We start from the raw sequence: 12,840 nt of genomic DNA on the forward strand, positions 1-12,840 counted from the left end.
TTCTGTGATTGAGATTTAATTCAAGGAAGAACAAAAGGTGTTACGGCACCTGAGCTTCTCATTCCCACACAATATTGTCCCGGCAGGAAGCAAAACGTTCCTGTGAATTTCTGGTTGATTGTTTGGTTTTGCTTAGCGCTAGCTTGATTTTATCAGTGAGCTTTGGCTTGTGTTCTTTCTCGTAAGCGAGAGAGGGATAGTTTTATGCTTGGACATGTCTGCAACGGGCCCTAGTTTGTGTTATTTTAGTAGTATTTTGTTGGTTATGTCTGTTTTCGTTTTTGTTACAGTGCACTGAGATGAGAAAATCTGAGAGGTGTGATCCACCGGTGGTGATATGTTGATATTTTGTGAGTTCATGATTTAACAATCAGCTCTTTAAACCAGGCCTGAAAGATTGAAATTTAAAGCGCTATGAAATATTCTTACAAAAACAGTTGCAAAGTGTGCTTCTCCATGATTGTAATTGGCTTGGGAGAAATTCACTTATATGGGACACTGATCACATGAGAAGTCCTTAGTCTAAAAAGGATTGCAGCGGGTCAATCCAGAATAAAAGAACAAAGAATTGTTTTCCTTTTAAAATGATGACGTCATCTTGCTGGTGATGGATGCTCGAATAGGTTGCGCGTGAGACTCCATTATCAGCAACATCTGGTATGAATGTGTGTGGAGGTATGCATGTGAATGGACTGTGATGGACTGACGACTAAAAGTTTTGACTGACTTGATACTGAGACAATGACTGCACCCACTTTAGGACTAGTAAATGCCAATAAACAATTCACCCAGCCGGCAAGAGAAGGGTGGATGCTTCGCTTTGTTTTTTCAGGAGCAGGAGGATAAGAGAGACTGGAGGAGGAGACTGTGGCTTCACATGAGAGTGTGGAACTGCAGACTTAACTCTTGGGTTGGTAATGCTGAGTTACTGTTGTTTGCATTAAGAAAACTGTGCTATATTAGCTGTGTTTTGATTAAGGTATCATGGTATATTATTGGGAATGCCAAATGCTACAGTGGAGAAAAACGTTTGATATCACTCATGACTGGAATATGTTATTAACCATAGCAGGCCACTGTAAAAAGTTAATTAAATTTTATAGAGGAAAATCGCCAAAACTTTAACAATACCTATGAATGACTTGCCACATTCAGAATAGAGATATGTAATAACAAACATTGGGCCACGTGATTTAGGTTCTCGCTTGAAATAGTAAGTTATTAAAAGTAGAATATAACCGACAGGGACATTTGATAGGATGTGGTACTGAAAAAGAACAAGAGCAAAGTAAAGAAAGAAAACCTATTGTGTTTAGTTTTGATAAATTCAAATTAAAATGTACCATTACACTCAGAGGATCAATATGAAATTCAATATATGTAAAATTTGTAGGAAGTACATGACTGATAACTATTCTGTCCTGAGCTTTTGTTTCTATAGCACCCACTTGACCACATGTTGGGGGAAAACTCTGTAAAAAACCCAGGAGAAATAAAGACACAATGAGACAAAGTTACTTTCTTTATCAAACGTGTACACGGGTGAGCTGCTAAGAACAACTCACACCATGCACAGTGGCTTGGTAATTTTTATAGGCACAGAGCACAGAGACAGTGAGAACAGGATAACAAATAATAAACAGATAAAATAAAACAACTCCATATATGGTGCTAGTCTCGTCAGCAGAGAGCTAGGGAAGATAAAACAATCTAAAACAATATGTCCCAGAAACAAGATGTGTTTGCTGGGAAAGTCTAAAAAGATAATTCTAAACTAATCTAACCATAGGCAGAGGGCAGACAAAAGGCATCTTTGTACATTTAAAAGAAGGTAAAGAAACAGAATCATTTTTCCTGTAACATTCCCTCCTGTTTTAACTTATTTTAAATGTATACAACAATTGTCTGTGAAGGTTATTTAAGTATCTTAAGCAATTTTTTAATTTTCAAAATGTCAGCATAGCAGAAATGGAAGTCATTTGGTCTAAAGAATAAAACAAAAGAAAATAATAAAAAGAAAAACATAGTAAATGAAATAACAAGTGGAATAAACAAGAAAAAATAATAAAACTAAAACTACAAAAAATAAAAGGATGAAAACTAAAATGAAAACTTTGTATTTAAAAATGATGAAAACCTAATATGTAAAATGAAAACTTCAAAAAATACAAGGATGAAAACCTGCATAACCTACTAATGTTTTAATCAAGTCATTTTTAATCACCACGTCATTCATTAGCAGTTATTACAAGTTCTCCTCTAACAGAATTGCAACGGGATGCTGGTCTTCTTCAGGCACGGCAACATAAGCAGTCATTGTAGTTGTTATCATCTTTGAAATCATTACTCTTAGACATGGCGGTGTAGCTGCTCCAGATGTGTGGTCAGTGACATATTTCTGCAGAATGGTCAAATTCTGCAAAGCTTCATAAATGTCTCCGCTTACAAACTCCTCCTTGTGATGCTGTTAGCAGGTCTAGAGTCAGTCTGTTCTGCAGCACCATCGTTCTGATGGCCTGCTGTTCTCCTGCTAAGGCGGTTCCCAGGGTCTTAGTCAAGTTGATGTGTCGTAGCAGAGCATATTGGTTGATTTCCACGTGATCCCGCACCTCGGCAACTCCAATGCCGGGGATCAAGCTCTGTAAGAATTTCACTCCTCCTCAGATGCGAAACTCTGGTTCCTTTACTGCTTGGTGCCGTCCGTGCACATCCTGTCTGGTAATGAGTCTTTGTTTGTAGTATCATTCGGTAGCTGTAGTTGGAGCGACAGTTGAGGCTCATCAGTGTCGCGTTACTGGCACAGGTTTCGTTGAGTGAACAGTCCATACACTTCCTCTCGTTCCTTGGTGGGCAGAAAGTGTATATGTATTTGCATAGCAGTCAGTTTTATTATTCAAGTAAGCTGTAGTGTTCATAAACTGCCACCAGAAATTAGTGGCATAGCCATGGGGAAACTTGGTGTACTTTCCTTTGTCATACAGTGTCTGCCTTTTCTCCATGTAGCGTGACTTATTGTCCCTCACGGAAGCAAAGATGAGGAGCCCGGCCATGGTCAGGGCCACTGCAGTTATTAAGAGCCACCACCTCATGACGACGGGACACACCCTCCTGTCGCGAGTAGACCCCCCGGCCAGGAAAGCTGACCCCTCCACCGGGCGAGATCACAACAAGTGGGCAAGCCTGCCGTCAGCTGTGTTTAGATGGCTTCACTGACTCGCCTGCAGTGACTCTGATGGATCCAGGATGGTCGTTCCGCAATTTTGCAAGCTCCAGTTTTTCCTTTGGAGCACTTTGATCAGAACCCAGTCACCGGGCTGTGATCTGCAAGACACTTGATAGACATCATTACATTCTTCGTCATTTACAATCTCTTTATTTTCCTACAACTTAGACATACATTTTGCTACTGAAATTGTATCTGCCTTTTTCACTGGGTAGATTTCTGGCCACTTTGAGAATACATCTATAACCACTAGGGTGTATTTTTACCCTTGGCATTCATTTAGCTCAATAAAGTCCATATGGATTGTGTAGTCTCAGGTTTCCCTGAGCATTATATTTTTGACACGTCATGCACGTTCTGACAAATTGTTTTGCTGAGGTTTCAAAACGGTTCTAGCAGGCGTTGTCTCTATGTTATCTGCTGTTGCTGCGTGGCTGTCTGCAGCCTTGGTGTTTGTGACTTTGCTCGCCTCTGTTCCTGATAGCCACCTGCGAATTAGTGTTTTAGTCTGTTGTCAACACGTCAGCCTTATTTCTAAGTTACAGAATGCTTCTTCTCTTTTTTTTTTTTTTTTTTGGTTTGGGAGAATAGATGCAACTCTACATTTTCACTTAAGGCATTTTTAGATAATTTCTAGTTCTTCAAACAAGTCATGGATCTCACACATTTCAAACTTTCAAGTTAGGGTTGTTTCCCATTTATACAAATATATATTTAACTTTGCATTGCTCACAGCTCATAGCTCACAGCTCTAAACCTAGGCATTTTTCAATCATATGCCTAATCACTATGTGTCACTGTGATTCTCAAGTATGGTCACAAGTTCGTTTAAATTCGTTTCCAAAACCAACAAAATAATCAAACAACAAAAAACATAAACATGTCAGGACACACAAGAAAAAGAAAAATGCTGCCACCCGTACAAGGCAGAAGTCTGCATATGTTGGCTTGTAATAGCATGCAGCTTGTAACATGGTAGACTAATGTGCCTGTGTTAATTCAGCTCCATATTATTGTGTGAAGTTGCACTGGGTTGGGAGTGGTTTTGTGGTTGTCACATTTTTGGTGAGCCAATGGCTGGAATGGGGTTGGACTAATTAGAGGCAGGTGTACTTGATTGCACTGATACACTGGTCTACATCTAGCCCACACTACAAACACTGTGTTGTTTTGTCTCTCTGTGCAGTCCAGGGCCTATTATATGCCACAGCCTAAAGGCAGCAGAGTTCCAGAGGCTTGAGTGACCACTGACTATATGCTTGCAGGGTGGTGGGTCTCCAAGGACAACTTCTAACCCTGTTAAAGGCAACATGTGGGGTGCAACTTGGCCGTGTGGCATAGCTGGCTCTGGCCTTGGGACTGTGTGTTTTTATACAATTCATAAGTGGGACACTGGACTGTTTTATCTTTTATCTCTTGATATATTTTTCGTCAATAAATTATCTTTTAGAATTTTATTGACTGACATCTTTTTGCCCATGACTGAAACGGTTGGTCAGACCTAGAGTCTTTCTTTGGGCAGAATAGCAGCTTCTGCTCTAAAAGAAACAAATAAATAAAAAGAAAAGAAAATGTGGAACATGCTCATCAGCTTAGCAGTGTCTACATATTTAATTCAGCTTCTCAATCCTGTAGTTTTAGCTGTTGTCTACAGGGTTTTGCTTATTGGTTGTTATTATAGGTGTGCTCTATATCTCAGCAATGTGTCATTCTAGAATGATAAGTTTCAAGCTGGTCAAGTGCCTCTATGCACTTCATTAGTTTAGTTATTCTCTGTATTGTCTTCATCTCACATGTCATTACATTGAGTTTCAGCAAACCTTAAGCTTGATGTAGACTACTGCTTAACAATTATCCACCTCACATCATAACCGATTAAGGTGCCTCTTCATATTAATATTATGTCATTGTTAATATTATCCTCTTTGTCTTATATAACAGCAATAGCATATTATAATATTTTATCAGTGTGTACCACTATACTACTCCTGAGCCAATTTGTTAGTTAGGATCATCTTATTCAGCAAACAGATAATTTAGAATTCATCCAATCTGCGGTCACATTTGTTCTCTCTGTTGCATGGCGGACCAGGCAGTTCTATTATAATATATTATTTATATTTTATTTTGTATCCATCAAGGGCTTCAGATGACCTGCAGAATCATCCTTTTCCCAAGGTGGAGACAGTTACCTTTTCACACACTGTCCTTGGCTGAACAGTGACACAGCCTTAATATACCTTATTTATGTTATTAAAATATTTTCGTGTGAATTATTTGCTTTATATTCATTTTATACATGCTGGGCATGGTCATCATGCCAACTGTGTTTCATTGTTAATATCACTTTACAGGTTGTTATCCTTGCTATTATTAATTTCAAATACTCTAAAGATAATTTCTACTGTAATTTTCCCTTCATCTTTATTTCGTACTTTTTATATTTATATCTACTCAGTGGGGTCTGTTTTCAACCCTTTTAAACTACTTCAAACTACTTTGATCTCTAGTTTTCACTTAATAAGGGATTATTAAGTTCTTCCTGATATGGGTGGTGCTGCAGATGCGGCTGCAGGAATGAGTGATGGCTTTCTAAAAGGGTTGTGGGCACTGCACAGTGTCTCGTCTTCTGGTTTTACTAAACTGGCAGTTGAGTTCTATTCTTCTGACTGTTTATATTTTGTTTTCTTAAATCTCTCAGTTTACAGACACTGTTTTTGTCCGGCGTCTGGACTTTTCTTTTCTCACCACTGCTCGTCAGGAGTGAGTTTTAATTTCACTTGCTTGATTACCCATCTTATTTATGTATTTACTTATTTTTGTTTAAGTAATATATACACAATACAGCTGCTATCACCTTCGCTGGTATTAGAGACGAGAGTGGTTGCTCACACGCCCTTCTACTTTCGGACTATTTCCAAAAGCGGTGTGAACTTTACGAGACGGAACTCGACCGTTCTCTCAACTCACCAGCACGTCAGTGAACAGCAGTAAAAGAAAAAACACAGGAGGAGCAGCTCAGTCTCTTATTGGACCGTGAAAATTCAGCTTGCTCCGTTAATTAAAACAATACACACACATACATTCACACTTATTCGCGCGATCGGAACCCTTATCATAAGGGGAGCTGCCAGTCTTTCTGTAGACGAGCTACTTATTCCCTAGACCCAGCTGGGGGAGCTACCCAGAGCTCCAAACCTAACCCACAGAAGTGGGGAGCTTCCAGTCGACGAGCTCCAAGCTACCAGCCGACGAGCTACTTTAAACCCACAGAGGTGGGGAGCTTCCAGTCGCGACGAGCTACTTTCGCTATTTTAAATTCCCTGAATTTAAAATACGCTTTTACGCAAGATTGTGTCAGTGTGTCTGTATCTACCTGGTCAGTGTCGCCGGGTCTGGTCCACCTCGATCGGGCCCCACCACCGTGGGTCGCTTTCTAGAACGTTGGCCAAGACTCGAATTTAACGCCCTTGGTCTTTGACCACACACCTAGTGTGTGGGCTGTCGACAGACGAACAACGTGGACTGGTCACGGAGATGGGACACGATGGAGGCGATCCGGCTCGAAGGACCAAGAAATGTTGAGGGAAAACTCTGTAAAAAACCCAGGAGAAATAAAGACACAATGAGACAAAGTTACTTTCTTTATCAAACGTGTACACGGGTGAGCTGCTAAGAACAACTCACACCATGCACAGTGGCTTGGTAATTTTTATAGGCACAGAGCACAGAGACAGTGAGAACAGGATAACAAATAATAAACAGATAAAATAAAACAACTCCATATATGGTGCTAGTCTCGTCAGCAGAGAGCTAGGGAAGATAAAACAATCTAAAACAATATGTCCCAGAAACAAGATGTGTTTGCTGGGAAAGTCTAAAAAGATAATTCTAAACTAATCTAACCATAGGCAGAGGGCAGACAAAAGGCATCTTTGTACATTTAAAAGAAGGTAAAGAAACAGAATCATTTTTCCTGTAACACCACACCAACAGTTTCTCGCCACCAACAGGGGGTATTTGCAAAGAATAGGGAGGAATGTCATCAAAACTGGGAAAGGTAAGCCCCGAAGGGGGTGATGACACCATAACTTTCACTTATGGTCAAATTCTTAAAATTTGACCCCAAACTTGAAAATTCTTCAAACATTTAGAGACAAAGTGGATAAACATAATGTCGCAAACCACATAAGGATGGAGCATTTGAATCAATAAGATGGTGAAAGAACACGCAGTAAAATGTGGATCATGTTGATTATGTTTATTCCAGTGTGCAGAGGAGTCAATTCCCTTCACAAAGTTTATAAATTCACTTGAACCAATATTAGGAGCACCCAGTGCTGCAAGAGTTAATAGTCACAATACCCAAGGATAAGCACAAGAGCATGACTGATATGATGGGACTGGGATTTTGCTACACTTAATTATTGCAGACACAACTAAAACTATAACTGAAACTAATCAAAACTAAACTAGCAAACAATTGGTAAAAACTGATTAAAACTGATATAAAATTGAAAATCTGAAGTCGAAGCTAAATAAAAATAAAAACTAATGAAAATTGCAAAACTATTACAACCCTGGTCCAGACTAAGATGGCGTTGGACATCTTCAGGGCAGAAAAGGGTTGGTGTGACCAAGGTGTGGTTTGGCTTGTTGTATGTACATTTCAAAATGTTACAGCTCTGGATGGACCAGTTACCAGGGCATGGAAGGATGACAGACTTTATTACAGGAGGAGAAGGGAAATTTCCGGGATTGAGGATCCTCTGGGATGACAAGGCTGGAGCAACGGTACTCGAGAGAAGAATTTCTGATACTTTCTGAGATATGATGTCACTAACCTTCTCTTTTAATTGTCTAGCTCCAATGAATTGACACATGGGAGTGTGTCAAAAAAGGGGGAGTTGAGTCCGAACATCAAACAATGGTTTTATGAACATCTTATGACGTTATTTCTGTGTTTAATAATTTAGCTATGGTAAAACTTAAGCTTATAATGTGTTAGACTTAGAAAGGGTTCACTAATTTTTGATTTCTTTTACACACACATAGATTATGATTAGAATAGGTCCTGAACATAATATTTTAAACCAAATTTGAATCATTAGAACAACAATGGATAACAATATTAGATTATCAAGGCTAGGGAGAGAGGTGTTTTGGTTTTCTGTCTCTTGCAGAGAAAGGAACAGACACCAGACGGGGACACGGAGATGTGAGGACCCTTCACAGCAGAGACAGATGTAGGGACTGCCGAGACAGCAACTGGGGTCAAGTGTCATGGCGTTTGGGCTCCTGGAGAACATGGATCCCACAAACACAGCAATAACCATGAAAGGGTTGGCGAAAACCAGGAACACCAGACCAACGAGGTTCGAGAGGCTCTTGGCAAAAAGGGGGACACGGCGGTGATCCCAAAACACACAGATCCTTGTTTGAAATCGGGGCAGAATAATCCCCAGAACTGTGCAATGACTAAAGGGTGGTCGAACCCCGGAGGTCGAAGAAAGAAGCTGAGAATCACCCAACTGGAAGACACTGGTAGCTGCAGCAATAAAAATAAAGGTTAAAAGCTCCTTAGACAGAGGTTCTAGTCTAAGTACGTTTGAAAGGTATAAGGGGGCATTAAAAAGGGGGTGGAAAACTGGACCACCAAAATAAAGCTGTGGGAGAATGGGGGAGTGATGGGAGTGTCATCTGTAACTGCTGTTATGGTTGTAAATCTAACTTTGCTTGCATCTGAACTGCGTGAACACAGAGGTCAACCCACATATGGTCCACCCGTTAAAGGGGGACAGAGGGCCTCAGGACCAAGAAGAACTGGACCTTGCGACCCTGGAGTGCATGTTATAAGTGATCTCTTTTAAGAGATCAAAAGGGGGAATTATTAGATTATTCTGTATTATATGTTACCTTATATATGTAATCAAAGTAGTTGAAGTATGATACTGCTGTAGATCATATTATACCCTTTAATATAGAGTGTGTGAGCTGTATGTAGTTTAGTTCTTATTATACTTTTGAGTTAACAGAACATATTCACTTATTAGTTTATTAGATAAGTGTGCATCACTCTGTATCCTTGATCTGCTGTGAATGTGTTACATGCTTAATTGTTGAATCATGAAGAGAAGCTTGTAAGCAGGAGACTCTGTGTCTAAGACAGGGGAGATAGACAGACCACATTCCACACCCCCACCTTACAGAAAGCAGAGAAACAACTGTCGAGGTCATAACTTAGGCGCTGTAACAGAGAAAGAATGTGATGTTTTGGCTTTTACGACTAGATGGGGGCCACTAGAGACTATAAAAAGCTGAGCAACCCGTCACCATTTTGAGACTTGCTGTGACCCTCTTCAGGCAGCTCTCCCCATCATGATGGTCCTTATGCTCTTAAGTGTTGAATTGTATGGAAATAAATGATTGTTGATTGAGCATAAATACACCGAGTATTGTCCTTCCTTCAGCCCAAAGATTCAAAGAATTGGGAGATTTCAACAAAGCCATGGATAACCTAGTACAAGCGGGGTTACTGGAGCCTTAAACACACAGAAACAAACGTTCTCAACGTGGTTACCGGAGAGAGTGAGTGTGACGGGTAGGGTGACGTGTGTTATGTCAGGCAACCGGTGACCGGACAGGGCAGACACGCGGAGAGGATGAGGCAGTGGCTGTGTGCCAATGTTGAGCTTGGAGACTAGCGACGCATCAATGAAATTCTGTTCTGCACCAGAGTCAATTAACACAGAGAGGGAATGGGACAACGACCGGAGGGTGAGTTTTGCAGGCAGCAAGAGATGGGGAAGAGGCTTGTTGCTGGACAGGTCGCCCACCAGTACCCTCTCAATTACTGGTGGGTGCCCCCTTTTGCCAGCGCCGAGCAGGCAGAGATGTAATGCCCCTTGCGACCGCAATACAGACACTCACCCGCGGAAAACCGGCGTTGTCGCTCCGCAGGAGTGAGTCGAGAACATCCCAGCTGCATGGGTACCTCCTCCTCTGTTCCAAACGCTCCAGCCTCCCGTGCGTCGGGTTGGGGCTCCCGAGAAGCCAGAGGCTCGCGAAACTGCCGCCTTCGTGAGCTCTGGCGCGCCCGCAGGCGATCATCCACCTGAATACACAGGGACATTAATGCATTCAGAGAGGCAGGAAGCTCCCGCATCATTATCTCATCCTTGAGCTCTTCGCAGATATTATTTAACAGAGTGGTCTTCAGAGCCTCAGGTCCCCATTTGGTCTGTGCAGCTAGGGTCCAGAAATCAACAGAAAAGTCAGCCATGCTTCGCCTACCTTGCTTCAGATTAATCAAACGATAGCCAGCTGCCTCCGTACTAGAGCCTTTATCAAACACCGACTTGAAGCGCGACAGGAAGTCGTCATAAGACATTCCGGGGCAAGCCTGCAGCTGGGCCTGGGCCCAGGCCAGGGCTCGATCACATAGTAGCTGGGTGACGTAAGCGATCTTAACCCCGTCAGAAACAAACACATGGGGCAGTAATTGAAAGTGCATAGAACACTGCAACAAAAATCCCGCACACTTTCCCATCTCCCCAGAAAAAGCCTCAGGTGAAGGCAAAAGCTTATCCAGCGAAACCGCGGAGGCTACTGAAGCTACCGCGCTAGCAGCCTGGGTAGCTGTGGCTGTTGTAGTGACGGCAGGAGCGTGCGTTACCTGGGGAGGGGCCGCGGGAGGCTGGTCCTCGGCCAGCGGAATCCGTTGGGCGAAGGCCTGCGTTAGAGACGCCACGTCTCCGCTGAGCTTCACCAGCATTTGTTCGTGTCGGTGCAGAAGCTCCTCCAGAGACATGGGGGCTGTCGCTGCCGAGGCTGGGCCTGCTGAGTCCATAGCGGTGGCTGGATTATTCTGTCAGGCTCAGGAGGGACTCGGAGGCAGACCGTCACTTAAGTTCGTGATTTATTTACACACACAGACACCAGGTGCGAATATATACGGGTGAGGGGGGCACAGGAAGAGGGTCTCCGGGGAACACAGGCACGGGAAGAAGAGGGCTAGGTACAAAATCCACTGAAGCTCAGGTAGCTCGGACTCCGGCTTTAGCTCACCAACGGCGGTCCTCAGGCTGGCGAGAATTCTGGCACAGAGAGGAAAGGCAGGTAAGTAGTGGCACGACAGAAACTCGTAAAACGGCTCAGATAGGTGATGACACTGACGAGTGTTACACAATAATCCAGCGAGGAAGCACTCTCAGCAGCCGCCTTAAGTGGGTGAGATGATTGCTTGCAGGTGTCCGAGCCAGGGGCTGGAGCCGTCACGACTCCGCCCCGGTAGAGCGCAGTGCGCGGGAGGGGAGAGAGAGAGATGCAGCACAACAAAAACACTTGTAGCCATACAGAGTCAGCCGAGAAGGCACAGGGTCATGACAGTTGGTGTTTTTATAGACTTAAAAAAGGCGTTTGATACAATTGATCATTCTATATTAATGAATAAACTAGAGAGATATGGCATAAGAGGGTTAGCATACAAGTGGATGAAAAGTTACCTGGATGACAGATATCAATATGTTGAAATCAATAATGTAAAATTTAATCAGCTGAAGGTAACTTGTGGTGTTCCTCAGGGCTCTGTGCTGGGCCCTAAATTATTCATATTATATATAAATGACATATGTAGTGTTTCCAAACTGTTAAAATGTGTATTGTTTGCTGATGACACCACTCTGTATTGCTCAGGTAAAAACCCAGAACAGCTTCTGACTACAGCGGAAAAAAACTGGTTTGATGTAAATAAGTTATCGTTAAATATAAAGAAAACAAAATAGATTATTTTTGGCACTAGACAAATGAAAAATGTATCTAAAATCAGGATTAATGGAATTGAAATTGAAAGAGTGTACGAAAATAAATTTCTTGGAGTGATAATTGATGATAAGCTGAGTTGGAAGTCTCATATAAACCATGTGAAAACAAAAATGTCAAAAACCATTGCTATTCTCTATAAAACAAAGCATGTCCTGAATAAAAAATCGTTATACACACTTTATTGTACTCTGTTGCTTCCATATATGACTTACTGTCTGGAGATATGGGGTAATGCATATAAAACGAACACTCTTCCTATTTTCAAGTTACAAAAAAGACCGGTGTATTAAAGTAAAAGCCAAAACCTCAGCTCTCCGTGGGTCTAGACCCGGAGTGGGCAACTCCAGGCTTCGGGGGCTGGTGTCCTGCAGGTTTTAAATCTCACCTTGGGTCAACACACCTGAATCAAATGAGTCGTTCGTTACCAGGCCTCTGGAGAACTTCAGGACATGTTGAGGAGCCCACCCCTGGTCTAGACAAAATGTCAGCGGGGCAGCAGAGTCACACTGTGCTCCTGTACTAAGGTTGCTTATGCAAACAGCTGATTATGAACCATGCTCTGGTGAAAACATCTTCTAGTAGCTCCTTTTAACAGTGGACAGTGAAGCCAACGTGGAAGTGACTAAAAAAAAAATAAAAAAAAATAAAAATAAAAAAAAGTTACAAAAAAGAGCTATAAGAATTATAAACCAATCAAACTATATAGAACCAACTAACATTTTGTTTATTAATCTGAATACCCTGAAATTTTATGATTTAGATGAACATAAAATGGCACAGATAATGTATAAAGC

The 12,840-nt window shown here is 41.8% G+C and overlaps 1 protein-coding gene across 1 annotated transcript; it reads right to left on the reverse strand.

Annotated features, from left to right (window-relative positions):
• Positions 1-7,227: 7,227 nt before the first annotated feature.
• LOC146644275 (uncharacterized) lies at positions 7,228-11,388 on the reverse strand. Its single transcript, XM_085396209.1, has 2 exons — positions 10,517-11,388; positions 7,228-10,337 (listed from the first exon to the last, which is right to left on the reverse strand). Exons 1-2 carry the CDS (start codon positions 11,070-11,072, stop codon positions 10,330-10,332), a joined length of 564 nt encoding a protein of 187 aa, XP_085252335.1. The 5' UTR covers positions 11,073-11,388; the 3' UTR covers positions 7,228-10,329.
• Positions 11,389-12,840: the final 1,452 nt, after the last annotated feature.

Source organism: Rhamphochromis longiceps, linkage group LG22 (assembly GCF_057381845.1).
Source record: "Rhamphochromis longiceps isolate RC_006_pf linkage group LG22, R_longiceps_female_GT1.1, whole genome shotgun sequence".
Taxonomy (NCBI): Eukaryota; Metazoa; Chordata; class Actinopteri; order Cichliformes; family Cichlidae; genus Rhamphochromis; species Rhamphochromis longiceps.